This window comes from Medicago sativa, chromosome 4, assembly GCF_051527215.1.
Source record: "Medicago sativa cultivar Bolivia chromosome 4, Bolivia_mono, whole genome shotgun sequence".
Taxonomy (NCBI): Eukaryota; Viridiplantae; Streptophyta; class Magnoliopsida; order Fabales; family Fabaceae; genus Medicago; species Medicago sativa.
The window spans coordinates 81,012,902-81,032,734 of NC_140752.1; the positions used below are offsets into that span (position 1 = coordinate 81,012,902).

Sequence of the window (19,833 nt, forward strand, 5' to 3'; positions counted from 1 at the left end):
AGTGACTCAATATCAACAAGTCTTTGAGAAGTTTAAAAAACCTGATTTTCCATTTTTTACTATTATACTAATTTTTCATCGACATTAATTCTCTCATTGAATGAAAAGTTGATTACAAGTTATTTTTGTCTTAACCAACACTTCAAATAATTCGTTAGTGTTCCATTATTAAATTTATGAGCAGACCATTTACCAACTTACACCATAATCCATGATGACATCAATGAGTATATCTTGAAAAGTTGGTAAAGTTTCACCATCCCCTCTATTCCTATATATTGTTCTTTACCAAAAAGATTGTACAACTGTCATAATTTCTTTTTGAAAGTGTGAGAAAAACTACCTCTTAAGTGTATGTGATAGAGATGTTAAATAGAGTAGTTATGGAAGTACATCTAAGTTCGATCCTCTAAGCTATTAGAAATGTTTAGTATCGTAAACAAACTAACAACACAAATATATGATGATCTTTGAAATTTATCCATTATGGTCATTTAGACAACACATGGTAAAAATATGATACAATTGAATGAAGATAGAGGCCAAAATTTCATTACGGTTAAAACCTATGAAAATGAATATCAGACAAATTTTAAAACATTATTAACAGAAACTTAATATGCCAAGTCTTCTCAATTCAGAATTCAATGTGAAGGCTCCGCAGAAAATAAGAATGAAAATCTTGCTTTCTGGTGCCTTCAATTTGGTATAAACTTTATTTGGTCTCTGAATGTCTCTTTCTCTAAACCACCAGTAAAATTATAAGGCAATAAAAGTTCATTTGTGCAAAATGACTTTCCTCATTCAGGCTTGTCTAAATGACCATACATTTTTTGCCAGTTTTGTGAAGCTTCATATCGCGTTCGAAAATTCCAGATGTGTGGCTTTTTTGATTTCTCACGAGCTTCGAGGACTTCCTGCACATGGGTTACATATAGCTTGTTACTCCAAGAACATTTGTTAAGTAGGAGAACACTAGAATGGAAAAACACGATCCAAGAGAGTTGTATTCGCTCAAATACTTGTGATCTAATCTAATATACAGTGTAGCTCTGAAACAGACTAAGCAACATTAAACGATACTAACTGCCACTAATAATTAACATAACCGTAATCAAACAAATTAATATATATTAATCCTGAATACTTCTCAAGTTGGGAACTGAGTGTTTGAAATTCTCAGCTTAGACAGTAAGAGGCAAAGAGCAGAAACTGACTAGCTGGAAGGAAGAGGCTCTTTGCCTCTGTCACTCTGAGTGATTCTGCCAGCTGATGTTGGGACTTCATCTGAGGATATATTATCTTGGATGAAATGATGGTCAATATCAATATATTTCGATCGTGTGGAACATTGGACTAAAGACCAAATGAATAATGGAGTGACAATCTAAGAACAGGATAGCAGAATAAATGGTAACCTCAAAACAAGTTAGTAAGTGGTTGAGCCAAATTAATTCACCAGCAACACTAACCAATAGCCTGATATTCAGTCTCTGTAGAAGATCTGAAACTATGGGCTTTTCTTTATCTGTAGGAAATTGATGAATCTCAAAAATACACAAAAGCTTGTTTTTAAGCATCTGGTGTCTGGTCAACTGCGTAAATGCAGTGAGATTAAGAGAGGAGACAGAAGTGAATAAAATACCTCAGCCTGGCAATGTGTTTAAGTATCCCAACAAGTGATGAAATGGTTGCAAATGTGGGGTACAAATTGGCTTTAGATGGTTAACTACAAGCTTGTGAAGTAAAGGATGATTTATTTAAAACATATATATATATAATTGTAAGGTACAGGCAGTATGGGACATACACATGTAATGCTTGAGACTGAAGCACGGACATCAATTGTTGATATTGCCGTGTAGTCAACTTAAAAGAAGACTCGGCCACTGAACTGTCAAAATCAATGAATGTTTATCGATTGACCCTGATGTTTGGGTATTTTGTAGCTGGGAGGATAGCCATGCAATTTATAGCATTTGCCTTTGGTGTGGCTAAAGATGCCAAAAGGTGTATAGAGAGGATGATGTTTATATGTGGCTTTTAGATTTGGCATCAAGACTTGGCTTGGAATTGCTTTTTCTGAACTGAAAAGCAAAAGGAACTGTAGAATCAAACTAAGACATGAAGGAACCAACTTCGCACTGTTTTTCCTTTTGAATACTCACGGAGAAGGCTTTGTTTATAGGAGGAAAGGGACTGTTGATAGGATTTGATCTTTGATTAGAGAAAAGCAGTCATTACGAATTTTTTATCCATGAGGATGCACATCATGTACTGCATGCGATAGTCTTCGACAACTGATCCTATTTTGCTACAGAAACACCTGTGTATTGGACAAAATTCACTGAGGTCTTCCCAACGACCACGAAGTGAGGTGATATACTGACTTGAGGAAACCTTGAGAGAGACTCCTCAGTTTTTATTTTCAGTTGAAAGATACAGGGTATATTTCATTGTTAAAAGGCTCAAATAAATCATAACACGTCTCTGCGGCAGTTTTACAGTAGATTACACTTCAACAACAACAACCAAGTCTTATCCCACTAAGTGGGGTCAGCCACATGACTCAAACGACGCCATAGTGTTCTATCAAAAACCATGTCTTTCTCCAACTCATTTATCTATAGATCCTTCCTAATAGTTTCTCGTACAGTTTTTCTAGGTCTACCCCTAACTCTAGTGATCTGACTCCTCTCCATCTGATCTACTAGTCTTCTCTCTACATTCCCAAACAACCTAAGTCTAGTTTCTACCATCTTTTCTACTATAAGTGCTACCCCAACTCTCTACCTAATGTCATCATTTCTAATTCTATCCCGTCTACAGTAAATTACACTTGAACTAATGTATTTGGCAATTAATTTTAATAATTGAGAAGAAAAAAATTCATCTACCAAGCAGATGACAACTGAAGATCAAATGACTTTGGCTGCTGTAGAATTGAGCCAACAAAGCCATATTTTTATGGGGCCAACAAAGCTATTTCCATGTCCTGACTTTGTGAGCTATAGGTCTCACTTAGTCAATGACTGAGAAGCCAAGAGTGTGTTAGGTTTATCATAAGGACAAATAGAACAAAAAGGACCAAGTTCAAAGAATATTTAACCCTTTAAAGATTTTGAACATATATAAATTAGCCATTGATGGGTAGGAAATAGGAACCAACCTCGACTTGAGATTTGGGTTTGGTCTTGAGCATTAAGCAGTCAGTCCATGCTTTCCATTTACCGCGACAGTTATCAAGAGAACCAAGCCTGTAATACTGCCGCATTTGATAAACTGGGGCTGCACACATTAAACACACAAACTTTATCAATACTGGGATGATCCACTAGTAAAAGACGCAAAAAAGTTATGTTTCGGGTGAATGGTGATTACAGTAGCAGAACCAGAGTGCATCAAAGTGTTCGAAGCACGATAATTTGCGTTTCATTGTGGAGCTTGAATCTTCCTTCTCTGACGACATAACTACAACAGAAAATCGGAGCACCCAACAGCTTATTGGATTCAATATTCTTGTTGAATAGAAATGACAACGGATTAAGGGATGATAACCAAAGATATTGAGAGTCCCAGCATATAACATAGCAGAAAATACACACATTCCACCGTAGCAAAACCCAATACAGAAACACAGTTAACAAATTATACTTTTACATAGCAACGATAAGGGTATGAGGTGTGAACAACATTCCAAGTTTAAAACCACTATAATAAAATATCAAAGTAATGTTTTTTAGAGCATCAGAACAGCATTTGTTAAGCTAACAAAAACAGTAAATTTAATTTGCATAACAATTTCCGTTTGAAATGACTGTATGTGTAAATTTGATATCCTTTTATTTTCTCTGATTGTGGAAAGATGGGAGCAGATAGCAACATGACAACATTATCAACAATAAATTCTTTGCTAAAAAACCCAGTCATAAATCACTATAGAACTACAACATTCGAATTCATATCAATGCATCTAAAACAGAAAATGGGGAGGATTGATTGTACCTCGACTGAGAACAAATTGAGGGTCGATTTGGGAGCAACCGAAGACGGCGAGCCGAGAAATTGGGGCGACGGCCGACGGGTTATCGAGGAGACGACGGTGATGAGGAGGATTTGACGGAACAAAAAATTAATACCCAGATAAAACATTTCAAATTAATAATTAATAATATTTTTTTAGGGGAAAATAATTACATTTTTCGTACTTCTTTTTCTTTAATTATGTTAGTTTTTGTGGACTTAAACTTAAGAAGGATTAATAATTTCTAGCGAGTATAGTTTTTATATTTTTTTAAAGATTTCCCCTAAAAAAAATATAATTTTTTTAAAGATTCTAGCAAGTATAGTTAAAATGGTTAAAAAGATATAAAGACGATTAATAAGTTGAAGGGGGATTCAAACCGAATTCGGGTTTATTTCTATTTATTTACTATCTACTTACATTATACATTTATAAACGAGATAAATTATGGGTTAAGTTGTTGATGCATAAATATGTTGGAGACAAACCTTTTCTGGATATGCCGAAAAGACAAGGATCCATAGTATGGAATTCAGTAATGAAAGCAAAAGCAGTCTTACGACCAGGTTTTGATTTTAGATTGGGTGATGGGTCCTCCTCCTTCTGATACACTCCTTGGACTAGCTTCGGTAAATTGTATAACAAAGTTTTGTACGTGGACATTCATGACTCACATCTGTCCATGTCCGACGTGTCCCAAGGGGGCCGCTGGAGACTAGAGCATTTATACACTTCCCTGTCGAACCATATAACAAAGCATATAGCATCTATTCTACTATGCTTGAATAATGACATTCCTGATAATTTTACTTGGAAGGGAAATAATGATGGCACGTATAGCGCTAATGCAGGATACAAATGGCTATTTCGTCAAACAGATAATATTATGCCGCAAGCAGCTGCATCTTGGAGATGGATTTGGTGTATTGCAGCCCCAGAGAAGGTTAAGTTTTTTATCTGGACTATTTGCCAGAACTCCCTCCCTACGCGTGCTTTGCTGAACAGCTGAGGAATGTATCACTCTCCTTCTTGTCCGCGTTGTCCAACGGAGGAAGAAAGCTTTTTTCACTGTATCAGGGATTGTGGTTATGTTACTCGCCTATGGATATCACTTGGTTTCGACAATATCAATTTTTTCATGGATCAGGACACTTCAGGGTGGTTGCGGCGAGGAGCAGAATGTGATAGATCAGGTACTTTTCTGGCTGCGTGTTGGTGGATATGGCGGGCTAGAAATTTATTGTGTATGGAGGATGAGAACATGTCCATGTTGCAGCTGAAAAGGGAAATTTATAGGTTGGCATCTTTAATCAACAGAGTCTTCAATTCTGTGAACAATGCAGCTGAGGCACAACCATGGGTTTCTTTGCATCCCAATGGCTGGTTTGGCAACAGTGTTAAATGTTGATGGAAGCAGCTTGGGTAATCCAAGATCATCTGGTTTTGGAGGTGTTTTACGGCATTCCGACGGTTCTTGGTTGTATGGGTTTGCAGGGCATGTTGGCATCTCTTCCATTCTTCATGCGGAACTGCTAGCCTTATATTATGGATTGCGCCCAGCTTGGGAGAAAGACTACGGGCACATCATTTGCTATTCTGATTCTAATCTTGCTATTCAGTTAGTAACTACAGGGGTGAGCAATTGACATCTCTATGCAGCTCTTATTAGAAACATTCAGGAGTTGTTGGCTCGTGCTTGGACTGTCCAGGTGTGTCACACTTGGAGGGAAGCAAATGTTGTGGCAGACTTTCTAGCAAAGATGGGGGCAAGGAGTAATGTGGATTGGCATGATTTCTTTTCCCCTCCTGACGGATTGCAGCCCCTATTGCAGGTTTTTTTGAACAAGAGCCCCTATTGCAGGTTGATACTTCCAGAGTGCTATATGCACGTCGTTAGATCCTATCTGGATCTTTTTGTTTTGTCTTAGTTTGTTCCTCTTTGCTTTTCTTTTTTCCCTTTTTTATCCCTTTGTTTACCAAAAAAAATACATTTATAAACGAGATAATTTGATGATTGATACGTAATTAACAAAACTTTAGAACCTGAGTCACCTTAATTTTTTTTTATCTATTTTTATGTTTTGTAAAAAAACAAATGTTTACGTGTATTGTTTGTGAAAGTTATTCAACCGAAAATAATATTTTCATATTTTTTTAACAATATTGGCCCTTTATATTTTTCTTGTCGGGATTTGGGAGTCTTCGGTTAATAGTGTGACTTTACTTTAAATTTAAAATTTTAAAATGCCAACAAGTTTGAAACTTTGGTTATGGATTTTATCCCGTCTCACATCTTTAGGTTGATTGTTGGTCTTTTTATTTTGTTTTTAAAAGAAAAGTCACGTTGACTATGAGAATTGAATGTCAGGTTAATATATGATATCATCTAAATTTTGGAGATATGATATCATCTAAATTTTGGAGAAAATTGAGAAAGGACTATCAAATTAAGGAAAACAAATGAAAGGGCCAAAATCACTCGGGGTCCAAAATTGCACAACTATATTTAGGGGCTAAAAATGCAATTAAGACTACAAATTAAAAAATTAACCAGCCCAATTACACAAATGAGATATCAGAATGTCATCGTGAGCTTAACTTAGTTGATAAGGACAATACATAGTATGTGCAAAGGTATGAGGTTTAAACCTTGACAAAAAAAATGAGATATCAGAATTTTGAATCAACCAAAAAAACATAGGAAATCTAAAACTAGATTTGAGCTGCCAGGGTGCTAAAACTTATTAGCTACACAAGAAAATGATAACCAAAATTAGTAATGAAGGAATTGGTTTCTACGCATGGTGCATTTCTTGGCTCACAAATATCGAGATGATTTAGCAGTAACAAATTCTTTTTAGCACAGACACAAAAACAGCAAATCAGAAGGACAGGTTATAATTCTAGACAATAGTAAAGCATCTCCAATGGGGGTCCTTACTTAATAAGGACCACTCCCCGTTAAGGACCCTCCATTGAAGGAAGAAAAATTGAGTCCCCGTTAAGGAACAGACAACTATATAAGGATCTTCTCTCTCCTGGGTAACTAACGGGTCCCGCGTTTAAAGAAGTAGTAAAATGTGTACTACTTGGTCCCACTTGCATAAAAAAGTAATAAAATATGTACTACTTGGTCCCACTTGCATAAAGAAGTAATAAAATGTGTACTACTTGGTCCCACTTGTAAAAATGAGTAATAGATAAATTATTTTTGTTTAATATATAAAAATAGTGGGACATATTTAAGTACTTTTCATTGGAGTCCTTATTAGTGTATTGCTATTGGAGTCGTTGAGTCCTTAATAGGTATTTTTATTAAAAAATTATAAATAAGTGATGTGTCACGTGGGATCCATGTAAGGAGTCCTTGTTAGGGAACTACAATTGTGGATGCTGTTAACTATTGGAAATATAAAACTTGATTTGTGCTGCTAGGATGCTAATGATTCTTTTATTAGCTATAAAAGAAAACAATCACAAAAATTAGCAAAGAAACTGGTTTTTACACACGTTATACATTTCTTGGATAACGAAACCTAGATAATCGAACAATAGTATTTGTATAGTACATAATAAAATAATACAAATAATGCCATGTTACTAACAGTACTCCACAGACCCACCACCAACATAAACTTGATTTGAAAATCAGAAATGTCTATGAGTAGTTCGGAGTTCACTCTTAACAAGCTCCATATGACAAGAATGTTTCTGAGGACCAGTCAACCCAGCACATGAGTGTTTGGTCCCAAAAGAAATTGCGAAGTAAAGATAAACTGTACATAGGATAATCAGTAGGGTTAAAACTGTTAAGAGATAGCGGTGCCTGTTGAAGAGTATGGACCAACTACCCTGTTCATACTTTGTATACTGCCTTTTGAATGATAATGACCTCATAGGATCGCCTCAATCTGTATGTAAATCGTGTCATTCATTAGTAAGAGTTTAGAATATTGAATGCACACATAACAAATATATATGCAGTTTCTCTGCTGAATTCATATTCAATCCTTAATCAAAATTCCATGCTTGTAATGACCAAAAACACAACTAATCTAGAAAAGCACAACTTTGAAAGGATGTAACCCCTGTAGATAACTAAATAAAGAGAAACAAATTTAATCTTGTAAAAGAAAAGGCAGGTAGGCAGTAAGATTGCAATGTAAGACCAGAAAACCCTCAAGTTGTACAGGCGAGTAAGACGGTGTAACAAATTTGGGCCGTCGCCGTCTGATCTCAATTCAGCGGCTGAGGTCGTTTTACTGTGAACAACTGTGTTTTGAAATCTAAATCTCAAACCAGCAGTCGTTTTACTGAGTCGTTGCACAAGGTTTTGGTGTGACTATCAAATTTTCTTCCAAAGTAATCAATTTTGTTTTCGGGACATGTTTGACATCAACTTTAAGAGCTACAAAAATGATTCTAGAAGTATCTAGTTTATTTTTACATTTTTGTGTGCTCTCGAGTCAAATTAACTTCACCTCCAAAATTAATTCTAAATTGAAGTTGAAATTTGAATATTTTGTCTTCATTATTGGCTTTTAACCTTGAATATGTTGTTACACATACTTTAAGCTAAATTCATTTAAACATTAAGCATTTTGCATTTAATCACTTTTAACAAGATTAATCCTTTCAAAATAAATTCTTCCAACCAAAAATCAAACACATAGTTAATCTTAGACCTCGTACAATAGACACGATTGCAATAAAATATATCAAATGACATTAATTAGACAAAGAATCTCTCTAACTTGTGCTCTAAGGGCACGTATTAAAAACATTAAAGTAAAATACATTAGTTTTAAAAAGAATATTTTTATATTGAGTTTCTTAAGACTAGTTAACAATGGGGTTGTTGAATTTTTTTTAAGTAGTTGAATGGTTGTAATGGAGTGTTGGAAGTGAGGTGAATTATTTGCGGTTGAAAAAATTCAACATGTTGAATGAGGAGGAAGTGGGGGCCACATAAAACATTTGGCAAAATCTTTTTGGTTCCTTTGATTTTTCAAATTTTTATCTCATCCTAATTCATAATTCATAATTTTTTTTTGTTATAAACAGAGACTTGGTTCATTTGATTTGGACACAGAAAACAATCGACTTTTTTCCCTCTAATTTTTCTATTTAGCCTTCAATAAACTCTTGTTTGTAGCTCTAAACATCTTTTTAGTGAAATGGATCACAACAATAACCCTTTCAACACCCAAAATTCTACTAATTACCCTTTCAACTACCCAAATCCCAACAACTATAGATTTCAAAATGAATCTTCCAACCAACAAGATCCCCAAAATATACCAAATTATGGGTTTCCTCCAAATTTCATCATGCCGTCATCTAATTCAAATTATCGTCCATATTATGGATCAATGATGTCTTATTCATCTCAACCCCCCCTTATTATTCTTCTACTCCAATGGGAAATGAAAATAGTCCAAATGTAGACTTTGAATTTCCTCAATTTTCTACGCAAATGGCTCTTGGTGGCATGATCGGTGGTCATGAAGCCACTCCAAATGCAAATGATTCAACTCCTGCTCGTCGGAAAAACCCCAATTGGAACACTGATCAAAATTTGGTTCTAATTAGTGGGTGGATTAAATATGGAACAGACAGTGTTGTTGGGAGAAACCAAAAAAGTGATTCATATTGGGGTAAAATTGCTGATTACTGTAATGAGCATTACTCATTTGATCCTCCCCGTGATGCAGTTGCGTGCAGAAATCATTACAACTACATGAATAAAATACTTAATAATGGATTGGCGCTTATGATAGCGCTAAGTGTATGCAACAAAGCGGGTGGTCGAAGAATGATGTATTGGCAAAAGCGCATGAATTATCTATTATTTAACTCCATTGCATTATTTGTTTGGAGTCCGTCCATTTCAATATGATTTCTATCCTTATCTATTATTTAACTATGTTGTCAAGTCGTTGTTTGTATTTTGTCACTTTGTGTCTTATCTATTATTTAACTCCATTGCATTATTTGTTTGGAGTCCGTCCATTTCAATCTGATTTCTATCCTTATTTATTATTTCACTACATTGCATTATTTGCTTGGAGTCCGTCCATATCACAAACTCAATTTCTTCTTATTTAAATGGGGGCTGATTCTTCCATTGTTGTACCAATACCAAAAATCTCATATTACTAAAAAAATATCAATGGATCCTTCACCCGTGTTCGATGATGTTGAACAGGAAAATATTCCAAGAGTAAACTTCTTTGTGAATCAACGTCCGTATAAGACACATGTTAACGTTTATCTTAAACAATTAAGATATACAACACAAGAACAAAACTTGAAACACAATGCCACTTCCTGGTATGGTGGCAGATTAAACACAAAATCATGTAGCGTGGAGAATGTTTAGGATTGTTCTATGGCAATGCAAACATGGCAATCATGGGCCCACAATTTAATTGCTCCAAGAGAAAAAATACTTTTGATTGTTCTATGCATGGCAATGCAAACATGGGGATTGGATATACACAACAAAATCTGACTCAGAAATAAATATGAAAAAAAATGGCGTAATTATTAGAGGTAAATAATGATAAACCAGAACGTGATTGGATCAAAGGAGAAGAGTTACCTTGACGATGAAGGAAAAGGAACAGAAGAAGCGAATGATGCACACAACACAATCTTGAGCCCAGAAAAGTTCGAGAGAAATGGCGCGCGTTTTGCGTTATTATTATGGTGCCATGTGAGCGTTTGTGAGGGGTACCATCCAAATTCAATAGCATTAACAAACAAACAAACCTATATATGCAGAAATGTTATTTTTATGAACGTACACAGAAATGGAAAATGTTATTTGCCCTTCTAATAGCAAAAAACTTGCACCACAAAAAAAAAAAAGTAGAAAAAACTTAAATCCACTATTGATCCCTTATTTTTTTTTTAAAAAGAGTCTTAATCCCCTATTATAAAAATTAGTTTTTATCTCATATTTAACCTTTTTTGGAATTTCAATCTCATATCTCATTTTCAAGTCTTTTTTTGATGACGCGACTTATTCATTTTTAACACGACAACCCTTATTAGACATGTTTTTACTAACATGGATACTATATGCAGCCTAACAAGCACAATCACCACCAAAATTTGTTATTTTATTAATCTCTTTAAAGTAAATTACATTAAAGAGATTAAGTACTTTGTCATTGTAGAAAGAATAATACATAAGGAATTCAGTCTTATCAATATAATAGTATAATAATTCTTTCAAAAAAAAAAACGTAATAGTAAAAGAAAACTTTTTGTTCACTTGCATTAAGTCTAAAGTATTGCAATTGTCGATTTTGCTCCCACTTTTTAGTATCTTAACCCCTTATGTTTCCCCTCTGTGATCTGGTAGTCCCCTTTCAATTTTCTCTAAATTTTACATTGGATTGGTATCATTTAGGGTCTGTTTGGTAAGATCAAAAAAGGAGTTTATAGCTTATAGCTTATAGCTTATAAAGCTTTTATGGCAAAAAAAAGTCCCGTTTGGTAATGGCTTTTTACCATGAGCTTATAGCTTATTTCACGAGCTTATAAGCTATTTTTCAGAAGCTATTCCAAGTAGCGTTTGAGCTTATAGCCTATAACTTATCATATTTTCTTCCATTTTTACCCTTATTGATTTATCTAAAATCCATTTCTACCCATTTATAATTGATTTAATGTACGTTTATATATTTTGTTTTGACTAACATTTTTTTAAATATTGTTTTGACTAACATGCTACGTTTATATTCTTTTTTTAACAAAATGTTACGTTTATATATATATATATATATATATTTATTTATTTTTTTTAATTTTTTTTGAGCAACTATATATATATATTTTTAACATGTTACGTTTCTAATAATACATATATTGTTACGTTTTTTTTCTTAAAAAAAAAGGGAAAATTACAATGACCTCCCCTAAAGTATGTTGAAATGTCACTCACATCCCCTCTAGTTTTAAACATGACATAAACCTCCCCTACTTAGTCTTACATGTGATGAATACCTCCCTTTTATGTTCACAGCGTTTATACTCTGTTAACACACTAACAAATGTGAAATTCTGAGTTTTCTTTCAACAACTTCCACGTTTCTACACACATTTTGCTGAAGCTACTCCCTCTGAAATTCTCCTTTCTTTTCTTTCACTAACTTTATTGACATCTTGGCTATTACTTTAACAAAACCAAAACATAATACTTGATAATTAAAAACATTATGATTCGCTTATATACGCATAGTAGCAAGAAGCATGATCATTGGTGGTCAATTAAAAGTGATGCTACAAAATAATTTGGATCCCAAACAAAACTTGAAAAAGCGGAGCGGATCTAAGCATTGTAGAGAGGAAATTTGAAGATTTGAGGTTTTGTGGTCATAAAAAAATCGCATTTTTGTCTCTGCAATTGAATTTTTAATAGTTCTTATTACCATGCTGGAATGGAAGAGAGGACAACAATCCGAAAACTGGAGAAGCATATTAGATTTTCACTCTATTTCGTTGCTCCAAATAATTAGTCGCTAGCTAAAAGTTTAGCGTTTTTTGATCTGTTCTGTGACAGTGAATTAACAGCGTCAAAGTCAAGGGGAGGTTTATGTCATGTTACAAAATAGAGGGGGGTGAGTGACATTTAGCATACCTCGGGGGAGGTCATTGTAATTTCCCCTAAAAAAAACACATATGTTGTTACGCTTCTATTTAAGGGACATATATACATATACGCATTGTTAGATAAATTTAACATTTTTTTTGTTAGTTTATAGTTTATAATTTTATTCTTATATTTATAATTTAAAATGAATAGATTTTTTTGAGGGAATTTAAAATGAATAGATAGAAACGTATTTTATTTTTCTTAAAAAAAAGAAGAAGAAACATGAATAATAAATTTAAACTACTAAATTTGAAGTATTCTAAATATTTTTTTAAAGAAAATATTTTAAATATCAATTGATATAAATTTTATTATGAATTAAAAATATCATTTTATGTCATTTTACATTTATCAGCTAGTTGAACCGCTAATTTTACCAAACATTTCAATTAGCTTATCAGCTACCACTCATCAGTCATCAGCTATAAACTATCAGCTATAAGCTATCAGTTATCAGCTATCAGCTATAAGCTTCCAACTAGCTTATAAGCTATCTGCTATTTTTACCAAACAGAGCCTTAGTAACTTAACTAACACTCAATGTTCATAGTAGCTAGTGGAACTTATCTTCAAAATTAGAAAGGAAAAAAAAAATGTCAAGCCAATTCGTACAATTGAGTGTGAATTCTCTAATTATATGGCTTCAAACTTTTTGGCGTTTTTTAAATTTTAATTATTAATTTAAAAATAATTAGTCACATCGACTATGTGAATTGAGTATCAAACCAATAAGAGTAAATTATACTCCCCTCCCTTATGAGATGCTTGAATTACACTCCCCTCCCCTCTTATGTTAAAATATACACTTCCCTCCCTTGAAAAGTAAAATTTATATTCCCCTCCACTTTGAGATGCTTGAATTGCAACTCCCTCCCTTAATAATTAAATATGACCCACACTTTAATCTATTTTAACAAAAATAAATACTTTTATGATATATACTAATTTTGAAGTATCATTTAAGAAAAATAAATTCATTTCTTTATAATTTAAATGTGAATGACAATTAAATTTAAATGGGTTAATTATGTTTTTGGTCCCTACAAAATTGCGACCTTGTAAGTTTAGTCCTTACTTAATTTTAATTGCATTTTTAATCCCTACAAAAAAAATTTACTTATAATTTTAGTCCCTGCTAAAATAAATTTTGTTTAACTATCCTTAAACTCTTAAATTTTTTAACGATTCTTTTTATACAAGTTTAAAACACTATGAAAGGTTCATTTACTAAAATCTATAATTCTTTAACATGAAATAAATTAAATATGAATTTTTTAAAACGACAAAAGATATAAGTAACAAAAATATGGACGTAGAAATCAAATTTTTGCGATATTTTTTTCGGAGGACCTTTTAATAAAGTTCTTAACACGCCTGTAAAAAATTGTTGAAAAATTTAAGAGTTTAAGCATAAATTAAACAAATTTGGATTGAGTAAGGACTAATATTGAGTGCAGAAATTTTTTGTAGGGATTAAAAATTCTATTAAAATTAAGTAAGGACTAAACTTACAAGGTCGCAATTTTGTAGGGACCAAAAACATAATTAACCCAATTTAAATATTTTGTTATTATTTATAATTTAGAGTATAAAATCCACTTTTAAATCATACTTTATCGACTTTCATATTTTTTCACATATTTTAATTTTATTTTGGGTTTTTTTTTTCATATTTTATAATAAGGTTTAAAAACATATGATAACGAAATTGTGAATAAAAAATAACGAAAAATATATGTTCAAAATTTGATTATATTAAAATGGATCCACAATACCATTTGTCTTCAAAGTGTGTTAGATTTTTTTTTTTTTGATAGATTATTAAAATAAAAAAAATATTGAGGGAGTAAGGCGTAGATTTTAACATAAGAGGGGAGGGGAATGTAATTCAAGCTTCTCTCAAGGGAGGGGAGTGAAATATTTTCTAATATGTTTTGAAAAAGACGGGAGGGAAGTGTATATTTTAACATAAAAGGGGATGGGAGTGTAATTCAAGCATCTTTGGGGGAGGGGAGTGTAATTTACTCAATCAATAAATGTTACTTCAGCATAAGTTGAGAAGTCCGAATCATAAAGAAGAATTATAGGGAATAAGATCGCTCTTAAAAAAGTGAGAGGTCTGAAATCGCAATAGTTAAAGGTCAAAAGTGCAACTAAACCAAAATTCTTCTTGCATCTAAATATGAAAGGAAATCTACCATGAAATTGGAAGATAATACATTGATTTATTTCAATCACTCAATTTAAGTCATTTCTATCTCTACCCAATGAAGGAAATGCAACAAACAAGGTAACACCACTGCAATAGACAACACCAGACTTTTTACATAAACCAAAAGTCAATCCCACAGGGTGCTATACAAATACACATCACTTCAGAACAGGAAATACGAAGAGCCAAGAACAGAAGCATGATTTTTACCTAAGTTGCGTCCCCGGATGCACTCCACATTTACCAAGTTGGAATGATCAATGAAAAGATTCACCTGAACAAAAGAAACACAATATAAAAAATGTTGTAGAATGGTTATTATTGCTTGTTCTTATTTTGTAAGAAAAATGAAATAAGAGTATTTACATTTGGACCATATTGTTTAATAAACCATTCGGATGCACTCTGATTTGATGCTTCAAACATAGTCTTCTCAATACCAAGGCGTCCTATGATCTTCGCAATAACATCTGCGCGCATATTGTCAGCATGCTTGGAGACATCATCAGCATCAATCATGATCATGTCTGCACCCGCTTCTAAACACCTCTCAGCTCTCCTAATCAAGAGATCCACATCTTCTACTAATTCTGCGGCAAAAGTTTCAATACAAGGAAAATCTTAGGTACATTGATTGATATCTTATGTTGCAGCAATTAACCAGTACCTTCAGAGTTTCTTAAGCCCCGTTTGAAACAGAAAGAGAGGTTCAACAAAATACGTCAATCTCTTAATAAATAGATTCCTCATAGATGCATCTTCCCCCTATCTTACATACATTCTATCTAGATATTTGTCTGAAAATTAAAGGGCCAACATGCATATTTTCAGCATCATTCATCTGATTATGCATTTCATCCAAATTGAAACCATAACCCTCAACATTCTGAATTTGAATATTCTCATTTCTTATGAACATCTATTTATGATGAAACATTTCTTCAAAACGTCAAAATTTCATGTTTCTGATAAAAATTAGAAAATGAAAGAAGATCATACTGCGTCAAGATTCATAGAGTTGTTAAATCTTACTTGTAACTACCATTGTCATCCTACTAAGTACAAAAAAAGTTCACTCTTTCACCTTGTAAGATACCGTGCATGAACCAAACCTCACAGTACCATATAATCAAAATTGATATATAACAGGTTCTTCATAGACGAGTATAACAGACATTAGCCATATTTCACAGATTAGGGAATCCTCTACAGTCTACAACATTACATCACCACTATAATATATTAATGCTTGAAACAATGAACATATTATCAAGATATGCCGCCCTGTACCAATGACCTGACTAGATACACATACCTGCCGATTCTTGAACCACAGCACATCACTTGTTTTATGTTTTATTAGTCCAATTCAGAAGATAGCATTTATCAGAATGCCTAAATATGTTTAAATCCACCTCAAACAGAGACAGGAAAATGCATGCACAAACAATGAAGAACAAGAAAAAGAGAGAGTGAAATATCTTTACCATATGATCTAGGTGCTGGAGGAATATAAGCCCCATAAGCCCTATCACCACCTCTGGGAAGTTCAGACTTATTGAACTTAACTTCAAAATGAGGCTTAGCTTTCATACCACCAGTTTTAACCAAGCGGACGAATCTCAAAAGGGTTTCTTCAGGAACTCCAAGGGAACCCACATTCAGCTCAATTGTGTCAAACCCCAACTGCTTACATTCCTATTACAAAATGCCACCCATTAAAATCATATAACACAAACTAAGCCACTACTTCAACAATCAAAATTCAAAACTATTAATATCGCAAATCCGATTCTAAAGTAAGAAGATAAAGCACAAGAACACAAAGATTGATCACAGAGTTCGGCCAATTTGTACCTACGTTTCTGACAACAGAGTGACTACTGGCCTGCTGAATATTTCTATTTTGCAATGAATTAAGGTCGTAGATTATAGAATTTTCTTTAAATTTAAATACTATAGTCCAGTTTACAACTTTAACACTCCGCAAAAAACAAAAAGAATCACACACAATAAGAAAAAAGGTGGCAAGATCAAACCTCCACATAGTCTTTGAATCCTGAAGGACCTTTGTGAATCATATGTTCAGCCCAATCACCAGTGCTAACATAAACATCATGGTGATGAGCAGTATCAATAACTTGTTTGATAAAAGCTTTTGGCATCAAACTATCAGAACCTCCAGAAAATTTCAATCCATCAACATAATCTCCCATAGATTCAAAAATATCCTGCACACAACGTAACATAAAGTCTGGTCAAGAATTGTTCCATCAAAATCACTGATTATGAAAATGAAAAGGAAAGTTGATGAACCTGAAGAACATTGTGGTTGAAGAGGGTGTAATGAGGGCTTCGCATTTCGGTGACGCCGTAGCGGCGAGGCTTGGAGGGGCGGTCTTCGTTCTCTTCGAAGCTTTTCCATCGGTATGCTGACATTGTTACCGTTGGAGTGAGGAGAATTGAGAGGGAATCGAAGTTCGATTTCGGTTTTCTCTTTCTGCTTCTCAATCTTTTCTGTGGAATTCAAAGGAACTTTATCCAAAAAAATGATTAGTTAGAAGAAAAAGAAAGATGGAGTTCTTTCTAGAAAACACTAGTTGCAGCGCTCGTTTGCATTCAAGGTGAATTCAACACGTGTTCTAGAAAGAGAAAGAAAGACGAAGTACTACTCCACACTGCAGTCAACCACAACACACTTCAAGTCAAGATCACTAATTAAAAAATATTTAAAGTAAGTTATGTCCTTTAAATAAATATTTGGCTTAAATATGTGTCCAGTCCCTGCAAATAGGCCTCAGTTGAATTTTAGTCTCTGTACTTACTAATCCTCCCAATTTGCCACTGCAAATATTAATCATTTGAAATTTGGTCCAAATTAAGATAACCCGCCTATGTGGCAGATGATTAGCGACGTGGCGCTGATGTGGCGTGTGGTGACTGGGCTTGAGTGTTGCCACATCAGCAAAACAGACATGGATGGACAATTTTGCCCTTAATGAGAAAGCCCACCCATGGAAAGACAAAAATGCCCCTTTCTTCTTCCTTCTTCCTCCTCCTCAAAAAACCAGCTTGGAATGGCTTTCTCAGCAACAACAAAAAAACAGAAAAAAGGGTGAAAATTCTACATTTTTACTTCCAATTCCAATCTAATTTTACTTCCGATTCTCAAATCTATTCTCGCTTTCTCACTCTTCTCAAATACATTTTCTCCCAAAATCAAGTTTTAGGTTTTTTGATTTCTTCTCCGATCAGAAAATGATTTCTTCTGAAACTGAAAGAAAAAGAAAGAAGAGGAAAACAGAAAGAAGACGATAGGAACTTCCCGCCGCCGTCGCGTCAGAAGCCAGGTTTCCGCCGTAAAACCTAACCAGAATCGAAAAGCAGCATATCTCAATACCAAAAAGAATCTACTGTGCATACCCATACACACTCCAGCTTCGATTGTTCGTGACTGATTCGTGACCAAAAAGAATCTAGAGTAGCGTCGCCGTAACTATCGGCGGAAGTTTCTTCCTTGGTTGAATTCGCGGCGGAGGGTGTTGGGTTTAAAGTTTTTCTTCGGGTTCTTTACAAAATAGCGACGGATTCTTCGGGTTCGAAAGTGATGTCGAATGGGTTTGTTGAATCGGGCTGAGCTTGGATTTGGTTTTGTAAGCGTTGCTTCAAGAGGAACATGAAGAATACACTGTAGAGTTTTACAGCCAGACTTACATTTCTCTTTTTTTTTTAAGCTACTGTGCGTGTCTTGTTATTGGGGATGCGTTAGTGCACCCCGTTTTTTATTGGCTATCCCACTGCCTTTTATGGGTGCTGCTATGTGATTAATATTTTCTATGTATCTTGGGATATTTGAATCATGATATGGTGTGGCTTTTGATTGATGGAATTTTTGATAAATGAATTTATGAGATTGGATTAATTTAAAATCTATCCCTTTTTATTTTATCTTCCCAATTTATGTGATTGTTAGGGTTAATGGGAGAAGAGAGGAGAGTTGCAGAACCAGCAAGAAGATGGAATGAGAAGAAGATGAAGACAAAGGTAAAATTGTCATTTCATGCATGGACTTTATCATTAAGGGCAAAAATGTCCTTTCACATCTGTTTTGTGGATGTGCCAACACTCATACCCAGTCACCACACGCCACATCAGCGTCACGTCGCTAATCATCTGCCACGTAGGCGAGTTATCTTAATTTGGACCAAATTTTAAGTGATTAATATTTGCAGTGGCAAATTGGGAGGATTAGTAAGTACAAGGACTAAAATTTAACTGAGGCCTATTTGCAGGGACTGGACACATATTTAAGCCTAAATATTTTTAGGAAAATGTTAACTTGTGCCCTAAGGGCACAAAATAAGGATCTAAAAATAGAATTAAAAAATAAATGTTGCATTGAAAAGATAAATTTTTAAAATTTTAAGTTTATGAATGCACAATTTCCAAAATTAAATTTCTACATTTAGTTTCTTATTTTGTGCCCTTAGGGCACAAGTTAACAAGACCCATATTTTTAATTATTTATAATAAAAATTATAAAAATTTTATATTTTAAAAATATTCTTTTAAATAAATCGAACAACATTTTATAAATTAACATTTGTACTATACTCCCTCTGGTCACATTTATAAGTAAAAAAACATTTTTTAGATTCATTCAATACTTAATGTATTTGGTCAATAATATAGACCAAATACATTATGTATTCAATGAACCTAAAAAATGTTTTTTTCTTATAAATGTGACCGGAGGGAGTATTTTTTTTAGGGGAACATTTGTATTATATATTTGTTAAAATATATGATCAAAGTAAGTATATTAATAATGAATTGTAAAACCGAGACACAAGGATTTACGAATGAAAGAAAAAGTTAAAATGAAAAAAATGAACATTCAATCAATTATGATTGGTTTAATTATAGTAGTTA

At 33.7% G+C, this 19,833-nt stretch overlaps 3 protein-coding genes across 4 annotated transcripts; all 3 read right to left on the bottom strand.

The window, feature by feature from the left end:
* Positions 1-464: 464 nt before the first annotated feature.
* Positions 465-4,250, bottom strand: LOC146932522 (uncharacterized). 2 transcript variants are annotated; one of them, XM_085704211.1, is made up of 4 exons: positions 4,006-4,250; positions 3,382-3,471; positions 3,170-3,288; positions 465-917 (listed from the first exon to the last, which is right to left on the bottom strand). In XM_085704211.1, the coding sequence occupies exons 2-4, from the start codon at positions 3,467-3,469 to the stop codon at positions 801-803; spliced, it is 324 nt and encodes a 107-aa protein (XP_085560337.1). In that variant the 5' UTR covers positions 3,470-3,471; positions 4,006-4,250; the 3' UTR covers positions 465-800. The 2 variants fall into 2 exon arrangements, with proteins under 2 accessions (XP_085560337.1, XP_085560338.1); XM_085704212.1 differs by having other exon boundaries at positions 3,382-3,518; positions 4,006-4,102.
* A 3,260-nt stretch (positions 4,251-7,510) lies between these two features.
* Positions 7,511-10,783, bottom strand: LOC146932523 (uncharacterized). Its single transcript, XM_085704213.1, has 2 exons — positions 10,629-10,783; positions 7,511-7,935 (listed from the first exon to the last, which is right to left on the bottom strand). Exon 2 carries the CDS (start codon positions 7,919-7,921, stop codon positions 7,673-7,675), a length of 249 nt encoding a protein of 82 aa, XP_085560339.1. The 5' UTR covers positions 7,922-7,935; positions 10,629-10,783; the 3' UTR covers positions 7,511-7,672.
* Positions 10,784-14,872: 4,089 nt separating this feature from the next.
* HSA32 (Aldolase-type TIM barrel family protein) lies at positions 14,873-17,410 on the bottom strand. The gene is made up of 5 exons (XM_085704215.1): positions 17,218-17,410; positions 16,941-17,132; positions 16,389-16,599; positions 15,268-15,491; positions 14,873-15,175 (listed from the first exon to the last, which is right to left on the bottom strand). The coding sequence occupies exons 1-5, from the start codon at positions 17,338-17,340 to the stop codon at positions 15,065-15,067; spliced, it is 861 nt and encodes a 286-aa protein (XP_085560341.1). The 5' UTR covers positions 17,341-17,410; the 3' UTR covers positions 14,873-15,064.
* Between the last annotated feature and the right edge of the window lie 2,423 nt (positions 17,411-19,833).

Excerpts from the sequence above, each read along its gene's own strand:
- LOC146932522 (XM_085704211.1), bottom strand. The coding sequence starts at position 3,469 with ATGTCGTCAGAGAAGGAAGATTCAAGCTCCACAATGAAACGCAAATTA. Across the intron at positions 3,289-3,381 it reads TGCACTCTGGTTCTGCTACT|CCCCAGTTTATCAAATGCGG; the intron begins GTAATCACCATT and ends TAATGTGTGCAG. Across the intron at positions 918-3,169 it reads AACCCAAATCTCAAGTCGAG|GAAGTCCTCGAAGCTCGTGA; the intron begins GTTGGTTCCTAT and ends ACCCATGTGCAG.
- LOC146932523 (XM_085704213.1), bottom strand. The coding sequence starts at position 7,921 with ATGAGGTCATTATCATTCAAAAGGCAGTATACAAAGTATGAACAGGGT.
- HSA32 (XM_085704215.1), bottom strand. The coding sequence starts at position 17,340 with ATGTCAGCATACCGATGGAAAAGCTTCGAAGAGAACGAAGACCGCCCC. Across the intron at positions 16,600-16,940 it reads GATTCAAAGACTATGTGGAG|GAATGTAAGCAGTTGGGGTT; the intron begins GTTTGATCTTGC and ends ATTTTGTAATAG. Across the intron at positions 15,492-16,388 it reads TCCAGCACCTAGATCATATG|AATTAGTAGAAGATGTGGAT; the intron begins GTAAAGATATTT and ends CTTTTGCCGCAG.